General features: G+C 41.1%; 1 protein-coding gene across 3 annotated transcripts in view; it reads right to left on the minus strand.

The window, feature by feature from the left end:
* Positions 1-18,883, minus strand: part of kdm4b (lysine (K)-specific demethylase 4B) — a 428,138-nt gene that overhangs the window by 94,797 nt on the left and 314,458 nt on the right. For all 3 annotated transcript variants that reach the window (XM_078198157.1, XM_078198155.1, XM_078198158.1), the window contains exon 14: positions 9,311-9,489. In XM_078198157.1, the coding sequence (XP_078054283.1) occupies positions 9,311-9,489 (179 nt within the window). The remainder of the gene's footprint in view (positions 1-9,310; positions 9,490-18,883) is intronic.

Here is an 18,883-nt window from a genome sequence, read left to right on the forward strand (position 1 = left end):
ACACTAAATTATCAATAACATCATTAACACAAGGCACTTGAGTGTTTCATTTTGTAATCTCAACTAAATATGGTTCTTCGCACAATTGGGCTCAGTAACTCCTCCTGTTGATATAATTGTGTGCTTGCATCTTTAAAAAATTGCTCTTTTCGCTTTCTGACTATCTGCAGACTTAAAAGGCGAAGAAGAATTATTGTAATTCTCTTCAGTGGTTTCAAATAGGAATTCTGGTAGTGAGGCAACCACGTATTAGTCAAACAAGCATTGATAAAAAGACAGCTTAATTACAAGAGATACTCAGTGCTGTGAAGAAAATTAACTCGTGTATTGGTCCCAATACTGTCATTTGTAAACAAAATTGGATTGTAGACAATATATCGCAAAGATTAAAAAGAAAAACTGTAAATGCTAAAAATTAGCAGCAGGTTTCTCTGCTTCTGAAAATAGACGAGGGAGTTTAGCTTTTTGCAGGGAGACCCTTCACAGACCCACTCTGTATTTCCAGCATTTTCTGAGAGACTCATACTCTATCCCGTGGTCACAAAACTGCCGACAAGGCTCTAACTGACTGTATATACCCTTGTCTGAAATTCGTCAAGGTTAAAGGTAAAATCTAGAGTTCACTCTGTTGGGTGTATTTCAACAGTCAAGTGATTGAGTTTGAACCAATCACATACACACTAGCAACTATTCCCTAGGCATTTATCTAAGGTTAAAATCTACAGTTAATTGTTAATCCTTTGCTACGATTAGTAATGGTCGACTGTAGCGAAAGGAGTTATGAAATAAAACCAGAAGTCCTAGTGTTTACAAAATAAATTATCTAATAAGCTCACTGCTACACCTTACTGATAGAGAAGATGGTCATTAACAGCCTTTCACAGAGATTCTTTGAAATGCCTGGGAACAGGTGATGAGTTTGCAGGAGGTGGCTGGTTAATGTTGTTCTGCTGCTGAGCTTGGTACATTCACCTTTATTTAACTTTCTGCTTTTACATCATTTAAAATCCCTGACACGCTCATTAACATCTGTTCTTTCCAACAAACAGATGAGCTGCTAAATAGGTAAAGGTCATCTGCCAAGGGGCCCATAATCAAGCATCCCCATTGATCCAGCACTAGACCAGGCAAGGCTGCCAATTCCAGCTTTTGGAAGAAGTGAGAAGACACCAGCTTCATTAGAAGATGCTGAGTGACTTCCTTTTTTATTTGATTGACAAAAATACAACTCTGCAGAAATTATGCTCTTTCTTCGAACAAAGCAACTGTTCGCCTGCTGTCAAGTACCGAATAGTGAAATCTTCATTTCTAAGCTACGTCGACCAAAATTCTAAGTTACCACCCAATGATTATTTAAACTGTGACGCTTGTGGCTGAACTACAAATGCCCACAGACTGCTGCTCACCATCAGTACAGCATTCTTACAGGAAATGCATGGGGATGCATTCAGAACTCTCAGTAGCCTGAATAGGCTTCATGTTGAGATAGATGCAAGGTGCTTCCCATGAAGCACTAGAAGGCAACCACTGTTCTGGAACCACTCACTCTGACAAGTAGTCAATGTCCACTCAGTTTTCCTGGAATTCAAAAGACATGCACTAGAATCTCTTTTTGAAGAGAAAAGTAAAATCTACCTGGAGTTCCAACACTTAGCCCCACCTATACAGAAATACATGAGAAATGAGCAATGTGAATAATACTCATTCTCACAATAATAAAAAGTGCATTTTGAAATTGCTTCCATCAATAAACGGTAATACCTACACTTACAGATGAAAAGGAATTCAACAATACAGCTTAAAAGGTGCTAAAGTAGCGGACAGAAATATGAGCTGAACTTAGTTGTACATTCAATCCCACCAAACAACCATTGTGGAGATGCAAGGTTCACACTAAATATGACAAAGATAAATCAGTAAGCATTGATTAGATCATGGGAACCTGAAGATTGCAGAATATTCATACATTCTGAAAAGAAGCTCAAGTGCATTTAGCATAGATCGTGGCATACAAGTCAACCATTCAAGCTGGAGAACTCCTTCTAAAAGCAGGGGTCGACTTACATGCCGAGCATAAAATGTGAATTACCAATGCTGTTGTAGGTGGTTGGCATTTTGAAAGTGAAACATCTGTTGGGACAGTTGCTGTGGGCAATCTGCTGTGTTTTCTAAACTCACGTACACCTACTTGGCAACACAGTTCATATTGCCTGTTTGATCCCAGTCACTGACTTATCAGGCAAGTGTAACCCTAAACATGTATTTCTGAGCTGATTATTGAGGTTGAATCCTAATGAGAGTACAGCCCTGAACATGCATTTATTAGATGAAAAATGGGGCATCTACTTAAACCCCAAATATAGACCTAAACACGCATTCTGGCATAAAACATGGATCATCTTATATGCTGGGATCATCTTATATGCTGGGGTCATCTTATATGCATGATCGACGTATGCGTCATGATCAATAGTGATACCTCCAAACTAATTAAAGGATTTGTATTTCAAATCCTTGATGCCAGAAGTCACTGAAAGTTCAATTAAATCCCTCGCCATCTTTCAGGTGATGAATTTAATTCACGGTGCATAGTACATGCAGCTACAATTTGCTGCTTACTTTGAAATGAGCCAAGATTTTTACTGAGAGCAAATCCCTTATGTTTGCTCACTGCTGTAGACAAATCAGTGTTTGACAAGCAAACTAGTAAACATCGTCATGTGTTTCACAAGCTGTTATCCTTTCTTCCAGTCTTAGGTGTTACCCAATCCATCATACTATAAGATCAATCGATTTAGTGTTAAGTAAAGGTATCTAGGGATATGGAGCAAAGGTAGGTAAATGGATTTGAGGTATGAATCAGCCGTGATCTAAGTGAATGGCAGAATAGCTATTCCTGATTTATCACTGTTGTTTTTTTCCAAAGGAAACTTGTGAAAAGTTACTTGAGAGGACCCTCAAGTAACTCCTATGCTGGGGTGCTGCATACAGAAATCACCCACTACCTACACACCCTTGAATGTAATCATTGACATGGTTCCATTGTTAAACTAGTACGTTATATTTAAATGATCATAATTGGTGGTTTAATACATTGCAGACTGCAGTACAACAGTCTAACCTTTCCATTAATTGATCACCCAGAAATTGTGGAAATCTCTTTTTAAGAATGCATTTCTACATGGTGCACAGACTTGAAGGCACTTTTCTTTGTCCGTATCGAAATAGAGCTACCTGATCTAAACCAGACCAGCACTGGAGCAGTTACAATTGACCCCAGCTGCCCATGTTAAGTAGGTAAAAACCAGGTCAGGTTTTCCACTCCTGATCATAATCCAGTGATTCTTGATGGAAAGTGTGCAACTGCTGGTATTTGCTCTCTCGGGTCATCTGGGTGAGGCTTCTGCCCAAGGAACTGAACACCCACTAATTAGAGAAAAGTGGAGACTATTGAAAGAAAGGAATATGCAAAGGAATGGAACCACTGTCTAAATCAAATCCAGATTCAACGTTAGTAAATTGTTAAAGCACAAAAACAAACTGTTCAGTTCATCAAATCTTTGTGTTTTTCTCCAGCAGCCACAGTTTAATCCGCCATTCCTCATAATCTTTAATATTCTTTTTCAAGCAGATGTCAGTTTTTAAAAAATATATTTCTCAGCTTATGTACGACAACAGTGACAGAATCCCATATTTATCACCCCTCTGTGCATTTGAGCTTTAAGCTGTAAGAATCTGCAGCCAATTGAAAAAAGGTTTCAACTTGCACCCTGCACACACTCGCTCAATTGTGAAAAATGACATTAAGTAAAAATGAGTTTGTGCAGTCTCAACTTATTGCCATTAAGCCTAGATTCAGAGCAAGAAACTTGCCAGCAATTTATCAGAAGTTAGCACTAAGCTGGCAATCTCATTCAGGCACACTGCAAGGATTGCAAGTGATAGAAATATAAAGACACAATTTGGCGCAGGATGGGGTGCTTTTATGAGATTAGGGGTGCATTGTAAGGCAGGACAGACAGAACTTTACTCTGAAGTTGATGACATTACAACTGGCCCAGAGGTGTGGTGCTGACTCTCGGTAATAGAAATGGAAAACGTTCCCCTGTCCACCACCATCAATCAGCACAAATACTTTTAAAATCCCATTTTCTGATTACCAAATGGTCACATTTCTCCAATTTGCTTATATTTTAGTGCTACTAACATTGCAGCAGTTCTCTGCCCCATGAGATGATAGTTTGAGCCACGGTTCTCTGTTAATCATCAGTTGGTGTGGCTCAGAAGCCCCTCTCTGCCACATTTATTGCTGAAGACAGTGGGCTGAGAAGGTGCACAATTCTCCAGCCTCTATCTTCTCTGGACCCTCTTGGCCAACTGTGCTGTTTGTTCCTGCTAACCTCTTCTAATGCTGTTCTGGAGATCAGAGCCATCACAGCAATAGTCTCACAATTGTCAGTACAATGGGTGGGGTGCTTCCATTTTGAGACACTTTTTGTTGCACTCAACTTGAAGTCTAATCTGTCATCAACCCTATGGGTAAGCAAGCCCATCAATGCCTCTACTTTTTCAGGAGGCTAAGGAAATTTGGCATGTTCACTACGACTCTCACCAATTTTGTCAGATGCACCATAGAAGGCATTCTTTCAGGTTGTATTACAGCTTGGTATGGCTCCTGCTCTGTCCAAGACTGCAATTAACTACAAAGGGTCATGAACAAAACCCAGTCCATCATGCAAACCATCCTCCCATCCACTGTCTATGCTTCCTGCTCTCGGAAAAGCAGCTAGCATAATCAAGGGCCCCACACACCCCGGACATACTCTTCCACCTTCTTCCGAAAGGAAAAATATACAAAAGTTTGAGGTCATGTATCAACTGACTCAAGAACAGCTTCTTCCCTGCTGCCATCAGACTTTTGAATGGACCTACCTCATATTAAGTTTATCTTTCTCTACCCCTAGCTATAACACTGCATTCTGCACTCTGTCCTTTCCTTCTCTATGAACGGTATGCTTTGTCTGTAGGGCACGCAAGAAACAATACTTTTCATTATATACTAACACATGTGAAGATAATAAATCAAATCAAAGTCTCTTGCCAACTGATCTCCAGAAGAGCATTGGAAGAGGTTAGCAGGAAGGAAAAGCTCAGTTGGTTGAGAAGAGGCCCAGAGAAGATAGAGACTAGGGAATTGTGCACCTTCTCAGCCAACTGTCTTCCTCTGCAGCAAATGCGTAAAGATCTGTCTTGTACATATCATTCTTTAGCAATCAGATTTGATGCTGATGTAATTTTATGCTGGCATGACGCAAGACAGGAAGACCTGACAGGATGCCAGCGGATAGTTGTATTAATGAGCATTCCTGAGCGCAAACGAATGCAAATGGCATTTGTGCCACCTGTCAGCAGGATAACCCACCTACCGTTGGGAGAATCACAATATAACTTTACGCCAGCAGGTTTCTGACTTTTTGGCCCTTGCTAGATTCTCTGCGCCCACCCACTACCAAACCCACCCCATGTGAAAATTCCACTCAATGTTTGCCAGCTTCAAATCTCATCTTTGGTGTTTGTAACAGAGGTATGGAAGCCAAGGCTATTGTGACCCTGTGGCCAGTTCACCAAATAAAACATCCTTTGAGTATACTGCCATCATTTATCTGTGGCCAAGCCAGCGCAGGCATTGTTGGCTTACTAATGAGTGTCTGCTGATGTCATTAGCCTGCTAGAGGACCTCCATTGGTGACTTTGTCCTGCCAAGAGATAATGGAGGTTACATTTGAAACAGCAATGGTAGAAGCTGTTCAGCCTTTTCTCCTGCTTAGCAAATGCTGCCCAGGTCTCATCACTGTAGAGCAGTATGCTGAAGATGCAGGCTTGGTAGACTCACAGTTTGGTGTTCTCAGTCAGATTGCTGTTATTCCAAACTCACTATCAGCTTGGACAGAACATTTGCAGCTTTTGTGGCTTGTTTATTCCAGCATCAAGTGACAGATTGCTGGTGATTGTTTAGCTTAGTTATGTGAAGCTATCAACAACCTCCAATTTCACATTGTCAATGGTGATAGATGGTGGTATGGCAACATCCTGGACTATGACATTTGTCTTCCTGATGTTAATGATAAAACCAAACTCTTTACAGGTGTGTCAGCGCCTGCTCATCTGTCAGTGCAGGTGCTCCTCAGTATGGATTGCTCATGCAGCATCGCCAGTGCAGAGCAACTCTCTGAGGTGGACTTGCCACATCTTTGCCTTGGATCTCAGGCGAGAAAGGCTGAACAGCTTTGTGGCAGTTCTGGTGTGGAAGCAGACACCCTTTGTAAATAACCTAAAGGCACATCACAGCAGCGAAGGGAGGAACATGCCAAAGAGTGTCAGTGCCGGAACACAAACCTGTTTGACCCCACTGTGGATTCTAACATTGGCCTGTCATAGCTGGACCTTACCCATCATGTTGTCATGGCAAGAGATCGCACCAAACAGCTTTGGCGAGCAGCCAATTTTAAAGAGCAGCTTAAATAGATCCTTTGATAAGGTCCCCCATGGTCGGCTTATGATGAAAGTGAGGAGGTGTGGGATAGAGGGAAAGTTGGCCGATTGGATAGGTAACTGGCTGTCTGATCGAAGACAGAGGGTGGTGGTGGATGGAAAATTTTCGGACTGGAGGCAGGTTGCTAGCGGAGTGCCACAGGGATCAGTGCTTGGTCCTCTGCTCTTTGTGATTTTTATTAATGACTTAGAGGAGGGGGCTGAAGGGTGGATCAGTAAATTTGCTGATGACACCAAGATTGGTGGAGTAGTGGATGAGGTGGAGGGCTGTTGTAGGCTGCAAAGAGACATAGATAGGATGCAAAGCTGGGCTGAAAAATGGCAAATGGAGTTTAACCCTGATAAATGTGAGGTGATTCATTTTGGTAGGACTAATTTAAATGTGGATTACAGGGTCAAAGGTAGGGTTCTGAAGACTGTGGAGGAACAGAGAGATCTTGGGGTTCATATCCACAGATCTCTAAAGGTTGCCACTCAAGTGGATAGAGCTGTGAAGAAGGCCTATAGTGTGTTAGCTTTTATTAACAGGGGGTTGGAGTTTAAGAGCCGTGGGGTTATGCTGCAACTGTACAGGACCTTGGTGAGACCACATTTGGAATATTGTGTGCAGTTCTGGTCACCTCACTACAAGAAGAATGTGGAAGCGCTGGAAAGAGTGCAGAGGAGATTTACCAGGATGCTGCCTGGTTTGGAGGGTAGGTCTTATGAGGAAAGGTTGAGGGAGCTAGGGCTGTTCTCTCTGGAGCCGAGGAGGCTGAGGGGAGACTTAATAGAGGTTTATAAAATGATGAAGGGAATAGATAGAGTGAACGTTCAAAGATTATTTCCTCGGGTGGATGGAGCTATTACAAGGGGGCATAACTATAGGGTTCATGGTGGGAGATATAGGAAGGATATCAGAGGTAGGCTCTTTACGCAGAGAGTGGTTGGGGTGTGGAATGGACTGCCTGCAGTGATAGTGGAGTCAGACACTTTAGGAACATTTAAGCGGTTATTGGATAGGCACATGGAGCACACCAGGATGATAGGGAGTGGGATAGCTTGATCTTGGTTTCAGATAAAGCTCGGCACAACATCGTGGGCCGAAGGGCCTGTTCTGTGCTGTACTGTTCTATGTTCTTTATCTGAGTGTCCAGAATGGGTGTGAAGGGGCTTTCAAGGTGCTGAAGCTTATGTTCTACAAAATTGATCTCCAAAAATAACATAAGAGCAAGTCAGGGAGAGTGATTGCTTCTACTCAAATTGCAGTTCAATAGTTCCACTGACTAGTCTGGCATCTTCAAATATCAACAACATCACATGTTGGTCTTGTGTTAAATGGGAATTGACATTTTGTTGTTCAAGTGCTCTTTGTCTCGAGAGTTAGATGATTATATTTCCACTAAAAATACTTGCACTAAAGTAATCTTTAGTCACCATTATTGACCAGTGGAAGGCATCCATGGAATTTACATTGTCCACATCCCAAACATCAAAGTAAAGCAAATATATATCTCCCTAAAGTCTATTTGGCTTCAGTCACCACTCCCGCCTTCAGCAGCACAAGGGTTTCATCTGCTCTCCCGCCTTCAATGCCACTTTTATTTGCATCTCTCTTGCAATAATCTTGTTGCCCTATCTAGAACTGTCACCTTCCTCACTGCGTGGAAGCCACTGTCTGATCAATATGAACCAATATCGCCTCGTTCAGTTGTTCCTGAAACTACGGAGTCCAAAATACTATGCTTTTCACATTTTACCGGTGTCAGGAGGATAACATATGAAGATCAGTAGTGAACCAAATCATCTTGCTTGTTATAAACAAGATTCATGTTAAGAGTTACTGCTCACTGCCTGTGAAGCTGAATCACATTCCATCTCACTCCATGGTCTTTGTTTTGCCCATGCAGCGACAAGCTCTCGGTGCCAATCTTTATAAAACATAGACAGTTTCCACAGATGTGGATAATTGGTTAATTACAACAATTAAAACACAATCTCTTCAATGCAATGCATTTCTCTAATCAAGTTTCTGCACATCTACATCACTGAGCTGCGCAAATACCTTCTTCTGGCCAATAACCAGGATGATTTCCACATGGTTGCTTTTTATTCATCTCACATTAAGTTAATTTTAAACCCTAATTTTAAACAGATTTTAAATTTGCATAATTTAACATCAATTCTAGGAACAGCATTTAGAAATGTCAATTTTATTGAATGAATAAATGCTTTTTGTGTCACTGTGCAAGCGTTATCTTTCAAAGGGAAACTCAGTAAGACAGCGCAACATTTCATCTTTACTCTTTTATTTTGTGCCAAAATCCCATTTCTCCGTAGGCAACTATTCAAAGGGAACCAAGGAGAGCCATTTTGATGGAGCAGCAAGTACTACTTGGCTAATCACAAAGAGGATAATCCTTTCTCTGTTGGCACCGAATGTAAAAATAACTGAACGTTTCGACTTAAGTTTGGAGCTTTCCATTCAATTTTAAAGCATGGGCGTACACTTTCTCCAATGAATCAGAGCTGCAAAATTCCCCTGGTCCGGTCCACGTCACGTTTTCAGGGCTGTGTGTCAGGTATCATAGCAATCATCATTTGTTAGGGGTTTTGTATGCAATGCTAATATGCCAACTGGCAAGGCACTTCTTTGTTTGAATAAGAAGTTACAACTTGTATAAAATGGCAAAGCATGGGTAATCACCAAGCAAACAGAGTTCAGATCAGTGCAGTGTATTATACCAGCAACAGGAGTTTAGGAGAGGATTTTCTTTACCTGGTAGTAGGGATAGAAGAGTGTACAGATTGCACAGTAGGGCTCAGTCAGAGCAGCGGATGCATTAAACCTCCTTTCAGCCAAGAAGTTGTATGATCGACTTTGCCAAAGGTGGGTGAATGGTGCCTTCCAGGCCTCTGGTTCAGTCTGATCTTCCTCGCCGGAGAAAACAAGCATTTCTATGAGGAGAGAGGTGCAGCAAATTTAACATTAGTATGTCAACCACACCAGCTTTCATTAATCACTGCTAGCATCCAGTTTCCAAAATGATAACGGTCATTTGTCAAAATTCTCAGTCACTGAGGGGGTGATGCAAAAGAACATGTAATGCATAATGCAGGATGCAATGCATAGTAGAATAGTAATATGGTATATAACTGTGCTTCATATACAACTCAAAATCAAAGCAAATGTGGGCTCCCCAGATGATTACTGCACATGTGGAGAACAGGAAATATTGCAAAAAAATACATTGTCCTGGATTTCTTTTATCCTTGCTATATGTTGTGAAACCTTGCCCACATACAAGCTAAGTTATGCTGGTAGTGTAAGTAGATATAATCAAAAAATATTCTTTTGGCTCCTGGCTCCAAGTAATTGTTGACATAGTGAACAGTTTCCACCTTTCTAATAATTGACAGCACCAAGTGGGCCCAGGTTAGGAGCAGGGTTCAAATACAATGTTAATCCAGCAACAAAATGTTAGTGAACCTTTTCTGCAAAACAGCAATCAAATTACAATGCCATATCTAATACAATGCCATATCAGCATCTATTTATTCTTTACATTTTTAAATCATCTCCAGCACATACTATTGGTTGCAGTTACACAGTTAGTACCTGGACCTCCAATTCCTCTCTCCTTCCAAGGAATTACTTCACATCGCCTTTATATTCTCCTTCCTCCAACATACACACATTTACCATCTTGATCATCAATCATCATTCTGATTCACATTATTGTTCACTTACAGCATCAACAACTTGTGTGTCTAAGACCCTGAAGAGTTTCAGAAAGTAGAGGTAGAGTAGAGGGGTGGCATGGTGGCACAGTGGCTAGCACTGCTGCCTCACAGTGCCAGGGACCCAGGTTTGATTCCCGGCTTGGGTGACTGTCTGTGCGGAGTCTGCACGTTCTCCTGTATCCTCCCACAGTCTGAAAGACGTTCTGGTTAGGAGAATTGGCCATGCCAAATTCTCCCTTAATGTACCCAGACAGGCGCCAAAGTGTGGTGATTATGGGATTTTCACAGTAACCTCATTGTAGTTCTAACGTAAGCCTACTTGTGACACTAATAAACAAACAAACTTGGACTAGAGCTGGATAAAGAGTAAGAGTCGGACAGGACAAGAAGAGAACAGGGGTTGGGGGAGGGGCGGGGGGGGTGTCCAAGAAGGGAGGGGTGCGAGAGGGCGAGGGTCAGAGAAAGTGCGAGATGCATGAGGGCGAGAGAGAGTGTGAGGGGGTTGAACCTGAGAAGATGGCTGGATGAGAGGAAGGGCATGGAGTGCAGATGAGAGAAACCTTGTTAGAAAGGGAAAGCATAAAGCTATGAACATCAGTCAGACTGTTAGAAATATGGATGAAGACAGGATCCAGCTGAGCTGACTGCCTTACAAGAATTTCTTCCAAATATTTGAAGCAGCCATTTACATATATATTATTGAGGTTTATATATAAATGACAGTTGACAGTCAAGTTATAAGGCCATAATCTAAAGATTCTGCTGTTCAATTGCTTTTCTTTAGCATGAGCAGACCCAGAAACTAAATTATAACCTTGAACTCACTGGTAACGGTCTGCTATTTGGTTTGAGATATATTGACAGCTTTTTTTTTAATAAGTGGCCTGGAATAGGTGAAAATATAATAAAATGAGTGGCGATGTAGGAGCTAAAAACATTATGGCATGAAGATTTTCAGTGAATACATATCGAATCTGATATTTTCATGATGGAAGAGCTGCCAGCTGCGGGCTCTGAATGGTTGCTTTCCTGGCTATTCTTGGATGACCTGCTAGTTGAACTCTTGGAAAGGCCGCTGATGTGAAGCCCTTTTGCATACACGGTGGTAATCGGCTTACAGATATGTTAGACTTTCAGTCACCCAGAGAGGCTGGAAATGACAGCTACTGCTGACCTGCTCAAAGTGACTTTGAAAGCAGGTAATTGGAAGTCATGATCCTTGAATCAATAACTGTCTTTGAAAGCAAAACCATGGGGAGTCTGACTACAACACTGACAGGCTGTCTCCAAACTAACCTTAATTGCTTTGATTGCCGATGGAGTTCCTCTACTTGCATCTGGTGTGGCAAGTCCACAGACCCAGAGTTTCCTCAACAGAAACATACAAAATGATCACCTCCAGGATGCAAACTGACTCCTTGATGCTTGTGCTGTGAAAGAGGTTTAGTAATTCCATCTTTCTATTTGGTTTTAACATGGACTAGGCACAGGGTGGGTGCATTTGTAAAGGGTCAGAGTGGGCTACCCTGGAGCTCTGGCACCAACTGGAATTAAATCAGCAACATAAACAGATAATGTAATCCCTCCAGCCATTAACAAATTATAAGTCCATCTCTTGGGTGCACTTCATTTATTCTAAATTTCAGCCCAGACTTCCAGTATAGATTTTTGACATGCCACACATAAATTTGCAGTATCAAATTAACAGGGGCAATCTTAGCCCCCTGCACTTCCTGCCCACTGGAGATTCAAGTGGCTTCAGTAAGACTCTCAGTACATGGTCCTGATGTACATTCATCAGCCTGAAATGTTAACCCTATCTTCACCTCACCACTGATTCTGCCTGACCTCAAGTGTTTACAGCATTTTGTACTTATATTTTACGAAGTACATCGCTCATTTGCAGAGTTACTCAAACAAGTTGCTAAAAGAGAGAGGATAATAAAAACATTTTTTAACCATCATGTGAATTCACAGCATTGCGTGAAGACACCATTTTTTCCTCCTTCCGCTACGCAACATCTGCTTTTAAGATCCTATTGCAGACTGACAAAGCAAGTTCTACTGAAGCCACTGGAATATTGGCAAGTAAAGGACAAGGGATAAATAGGAAAGCAATGTGGATTTGCACTGCGGTACTGGATATTAATGAACAAAGACTTAACCATCAATGGGTACAAGCATTATGGAGGTTGGCTGAACAGCTGGTTAGTGATGCAGAGTGATGCCAACTGTGCAGGTTCAATTCCCGTACCAGCTGAGGTTATTCATGAAGGCCCCACCTTCTCAACCTTGCTCCGAGGTGGGTGGTGTGGTGATCCTCAGGTTAAATCTCCACCAGTCAGCTCTTCCCCCTCAAAGGGGAGAACAACCTATTGTCACCGGGACTATGGGGACTTTACCTTTACAAGCATAACATGCAAATGTCTATTAAGTTTATTTTTATTAGTGTCACAAGTAGGCTTATATTAACACTGCATGAAGTTACTGTGAAAATCCCCTAGTCACCACACTCCGACGTCTGTTCAGGTACATTGAGGGAGTATTTAGCATAACCAACATGTCTTTCGGACTGTGGGTGGAAACCGGAGCACCCGGAGGAAACCCACGCAGACACTGGGAGAATGTGCAGACTCTGCACAGACTATGACCCAAGCTGGGAATTGAACCCGGGTCCCTGGCACTGTGAGGCAGCATGTGCCTCATTGTGCCACCATGTGGACACTTTGTCAGCTATTTCTATAATGGATAAATATTATTGTTCAGCTATAGGTTTGGATAAACATATGCATAAACAGAGTTCTGTCATACCATAAACTGCAAACTCAATGCACAAGATATATTTCTGTAACAAATCGGCCCACATATAAGATGACTTTGTCAATCATGCTGTGTATTTGAGTTACTGTTATATAATTTTTACATTACTTCTGGATTCATGGCCCATCAGTTCAGAGAAAAAAGAGTGAGCCTTCATTCTAATTGCCAGGGTCGACAGTTTCTCTAACTGTGAACAATGATGATAGTAAAATGATGTTTCCTCCTCCCATTCATCTGTTTCTCCCTTAACGCTCCTCCCACAAACCAAGATAGTTCCATGCCTTCATTTTTTGACAGTCTGGCCACCACTATTTGCAGCATCTGTCTATAACTGAGCCACAGAAAAAAAACATGGGGTAAAGTAAATTTCCTCCTCTGACCAATCAGCAAATATTTGGCAAGTGGGAGTGGGGGGAAGCTGGAGAGAAGACAGGGTAACAGATTAAACATTGGAATAAAAACACTTGGGGACTAGCAACGTGATGCCACATGGGAGAGTAATGCAAAGAAATAATGGTTTCCCAAACTAAAGGAAAAGTAAAAAAGCCATTCAGACTTGAAAATATTTATGTACTTAGCTAAAATAAATAGCCACATATTCATGTATTCAACAAAACACTGGAACACTTAGGTGGCCTTGTCTGTCAGGTAATCATGATGAGAACACTCTGTAACCTGCAGAAAATCATACAGCCAGAAGCTGTGATCTGTTTTTTGGCCTGTCTTTTTCATGAATTACTTTAATGATGTATTGTAGCCTGTGATCCACATACTGCATCACGGTAACCAGTAATGATGGCACACTGATTGTTCCAATTGCTGCAGCAGGTTCTCGTACAGTTAAATCTCAATTTTATTCCCCTCTTGAAAGAATCGTTTATTCATATGGTAAATCTGAGATGTGTACACAAGTGTCTATCAAAGTCATTTAGAGTAGAGTTCATCTTATATCTGCAATGCCAGATAGAACCATTCAGTGCAGCCCACCTACAGACAGATATATTAAACAGTTTACTCTTCAGCTGTCTTAAGTCACACCTTGTGGTAATAAATCTCACCATCTGATATTTGCTAACCAGTAGCTTTTAGAACATTTTAAGATGATGCACCATTCTTCTACTTTTGCACCGCTGAAATAAAAAGGCACGTTATCATAGCTTTTTGTCTTGCGATCATTAGGACAGCTACATTAGAAAAGCCAACAGTAATAGCCAACTATTTATACTGCATAAGAAAAGGACATAAACAATAGTTCATTTTGATAATATGTACACTTCAATATCCCCATTATCAAGTTTACTCCCTATTTCAGGCAGACCCTTAAGCCAAGATGGTAAATGGGCCACCTACTCCCAGTCACAACGTCTACCTGAAGAGACCCCCCTGAGGGAGCAAAGAAATGCAAAATGACCATGTGGGGAGGTGATTGGCTTCTCTGCTCCCCAATTCTCTACAACAATTCAAGATACAGTAATTGAAAAGGGGAGTTACTTCTTGTGACTAATTCTGCATGAAACTACTCTTGGACTCTTAAATTTCAATTCCTCTTTCCAAACATTTAGTGTAGACTATCTCACTGTGGACTCATATTCTTTTTGTTAGTACCAAAAGGAATTAGTATTATCAATGCTGCGACATCATGTCCAATGTTGGACTTTATAAGTCACCTTCCAGAGGTGGAATCCCAGAGGAAGAAAGTCATCCTTGGTTCCAAGGGACTGCCTCAGAACAAGGTGACCATCATGCAAAGCAGCTTTAGACCAAGTCATATTCCATGTGTTTGGCATCACTAAACATTTCTAATATAGGGGAGGTGGGAAGAGCAGACTCAAACATCCAATACTCCCACAAGGATAATGTCAGTGATATATTGATCAGGTCATGCTGCCAGGCAGAGACAAAGCTATGTATTTCATGACTACATGGAAGTTCAAATGCATTAGTGAAAATAGGATCATGTGCATGAGGTGGCAATAGATGCGCACTGAATTGGATGCTGTACTGTGAAAAGCAAAGTTGCTGAGATTTCTGAGAATTTATCTCAGAAGTGACAGCCAAGATCCTAAGCAGAACTGTTACTTAAAAATATAATTAGTGCTGACTGGCTATAGTATACCCCTTTCATCTTGCCTAATGTACATCTAGAGGTTCAAGATAGTTCTGAAATCTCAAGAGGGATAGAAAATTGAAAATGTGGTCCAAGTAAAAACTAAATGCAGAACTTTGATATTATTAGGGCTTGGTATTAGTACATTATCTATTCCAATTCCTGTCATCACAGAGAATGTTTCAAAAGATCTAGATTCAGAAACACTAAGCAAATTGGTCAATGTTGGGCACCTATATAAAATTTATTAAAGTAGCAGATAAAATTCATATTTAATTCACGGTACTGGCACACTGGGGGAAAAAAATCATGAAAGATATAAAAAAGTAATTGCAGAATTATATAAAGTGACTGGATCATGGTGAAGGAGATCTCAAGAGTGTTAATAGACTGGGCACTGTGGTTACTATGAACAAGTCAATAACACAGATAAAATACAGAATTATATTACTAAAGCAGAAAAGAGTCAGTAGTGATGTAGTGGTCAGCTATTGGCTGATGAACCAAGTTAGGGTGAACAATCTTGTTTACCTGCATGTCAGGCACTGACCTCAGCTCAGAGGTAGCACTCGCTCCTCCAAGTCAGGAACATTGTAGCTTCATACCACAGATATAAGCGCATAAATTAGACTGGGATTTGGTGCAATACTAAGCGTGTGCTGTATTGGAGCCACCATCTCTCAGATCAAACATTAAACAGAGATCTCAATAAACCTTCTCAGGAAGACAAAAGATCTGAAAATTGAAAGCTAGTCTGAATAACGAAGACCAGGAAACTAGCATCGATCATCATAAAAACCTATCTGGTTCACTAACATTCTTTAGGGAAGGAAATTTGCCAGCCTTCCATGCTATGACCTATGACTCCAGATCTACAGCAATATGGCTGATTCTCAACTGCCCTCTGGAATGGCAAAGCAAACCATTCAGTTCAAGGGCAATTCGGGTTGGCAACAAATGCTGACTTTTCCAGCAATGACCATACTCCAGGAAAGAATAAAGAAAACAATATTAAGAGATATCATGGCACTATTGAAAGAAAAATGGGATTTCTCCCATGTCCTGGTCAGCATTTATCCCTCAACCATCACCACTGAGAGAGGACTATCTGGTCATTTGTATTATTCCTTTCACATTTTCTCTAGTGACTAGACTTCAAAGTTAGTTAATTGATTGAAAAGCACTTTGGGTCATCCTGAGGCCATGAAATGCACGATATAAACATTTTTTCTATTTGTTTGACACAACTGATACACATTGGAAGGTTTGTCAAGAGTAAATTAGGAGATTTGAAATCTATTGGAAAGCTCAGCTTCTGCCACTGGGGTATTTTCAGCTGTGTAAATCTATTATAGCAGGTTATAGAAAAAATGTAATTGCTTCAGAATCTATAAATTCTAACTGGAGAACAGCATAGACTCAGAGGTTTACAGCATGGAAACAGGCCCTTCGGCCCAACTTGTTCATGCCACCCTTTTTTTTTCAACCACTAAGCTAGTCCCAATTGCCTGCGCTTGGCCCATATCCCTCCATACCCATCTTATCCATGTAACTGTCTAAATGCTTTTTTAAAAGAAAAAATTGTACCTGCCTCTACTACTACCTCTGGCAGCTTGTTCCAGACACTCACCACCCTCTGTGAAAAAATTGCCTTTCTGGACACTTTTGAATCTCCCCCAGCAGTAGGAAACCTTCCTCAGAAAAGCAACAAGACTGTTCCAAGTCATGATGCGACAACCATTGACCCAGAAGCAATACAATCAGGAAAATTTGTAATTTCTTTAAAATGTTTGTCGAATCTGCAGTTGTTTTGAAGAACGTTTGAAAAGTGTTTGCATCAGTTGTAAAAAGGATCAATTGTACTTGGATATTAGGAAATGTTGATCCATGTGACATGGCAGCCTTTGAATTGGAAGCAATACCAGCAGGAACAATGTTAAGACCAGAAGCCATTTGGCTGGCAGACACACAGGAGAGCTAGAAGCAGAAGAGCTGGAGGGTGAAGACGACTAGTGCACGGATGCAGACAGAGCCAAAAAAAAAACGAAGAGAGAGAATTCTTACGTGGGGAAGTAGAACACTCAATAAGAGTTCAGCTTTTTTGTTTGGTATAAAAGGGCACAGGAGCTCTTGGGGTGGGGGGGTGGGGGGGGGGATGTCTGTTGGTTAATGCGGTCCAAAGTTCAGAGGCACTAAAGAGCTGAGTGTTTTCCCAGAAGTCAAACAATAGACATGCGTGTTATTGGCTGTTGGTTAAAAGGGAATTCTGAGAAGCTATACCATCTGACTGTCATGACCTGAGGGGGAGGGGTTTGTAGAAGCATGCCTTGCTGATGATGACCTTACCTGTGAAACTCAAATGGTGAAAGCAGCTGTTGGAAAGGACTTCTAACCTACCCGATGTGAGTAACGAACATTTTGTCGACCTGCTGAGCTATCGCTCCATGTATGTGGGGGCAGGGGAATGATGCAAATATTATTGTTGCATCAATTATTAGAAGTGAATTTTACTTTATTTGAAATATCATTAGCTTGTTAATTCACGTGTACCTTGCACTGGTTCTGATGAATGTCAAAGTGAAAGCTACAAAAAGTAGAATCATGGTAGTGTCTTCATTTGGGGTCATTTGGTAAATTCTGTTTACATTTCCCACAGGGATCTTGACAAAATTGCTTGCAATAATTACAACATTTACAAATACTTCCTCGCTGGAAGTCAAAACTAACAAAGCTATTCTGATGATTCTTATTTTCCTAGGTTTTTATTTTTTTTGCCTCCCTGAGGACATTACATAGAATCCCTACAGCGCAGAAGGAGGCCAATCCAGGGATAAAATATATCTTAAATCAGTAATCAAGGCAGGAAACACACTAAGCTGCAGCTCCTCCAGCTTCAGGAGTTAATATCCCATTAGGTGAGACAATAAGCTACGTGGGCAAGCAAAATCCTAGGTTTGCTCTTTGGTCTGTCCTAAATTAGGTAATCTCAGCAGGGGTGTTAATAAGGGATCATATTCATCAAGTTCCTTTTCAACCTCCCTGTCGTGCAATACATTTGCGGATGATGAGCACTGGGTCTGAATATACGGACGAACAATGAATAGCCATCTGCCACCCACAATCTAGACTTGCGCATTAAGCATGGCTAAGAGTACAAGAGTGGAATAGCAACTGAGTCAGTGCCCTCAGGAGAGGGCAGAACACCATGGTTCCCTGACCATATGTCTTTTGTGTTATCAGAAAGCATACTTAAGTGAAATTGTGGGTGGAAGTTAAAGAATTCATACCTTATCCATTCCGTGGCACAATATTTCAGTGCACAGAGGCTATGTGCAACAAGAATACCAAATTATGCATTATTGTTATTAGTATGCACCATCCTTTAGCAAATGTGGGGACTACCATGGGGTTTGTATAGCTCTGAATCAAATTGGTGCACAGTAATATGTACTATAGTTGTCAGCAGGGAACATGGCCTTATTCTAAAACCCATTTTGTGTGACAGGTCCTTTACCCAAGTCAGGAACATAAATGCGTTTAATATATTTATGACGTCTGCTATTTCCCTGTAATAAATATACGGTCACATAAAGCTCAATAGCATTACAGTACAAATCGTGTGTTACAGTGTGACTGCAATGTTAACCACATAATACACAAGTTTAAATCATACAGTGCAAT

Source organism: Mustelus asterias, chromosome 26, assembly GCF_964213995.1.
Source record: "Mustelus asterias chromosome 26, sMusAst1.hap1.1, whole genome shotgun sequence".
Lineage (NCBI taxonomy): Eukaryota > Metazoa > Chordata > Chondrichthyes > Carcharhiniformes > Triakidae > Mustelus > Mustelus asterias.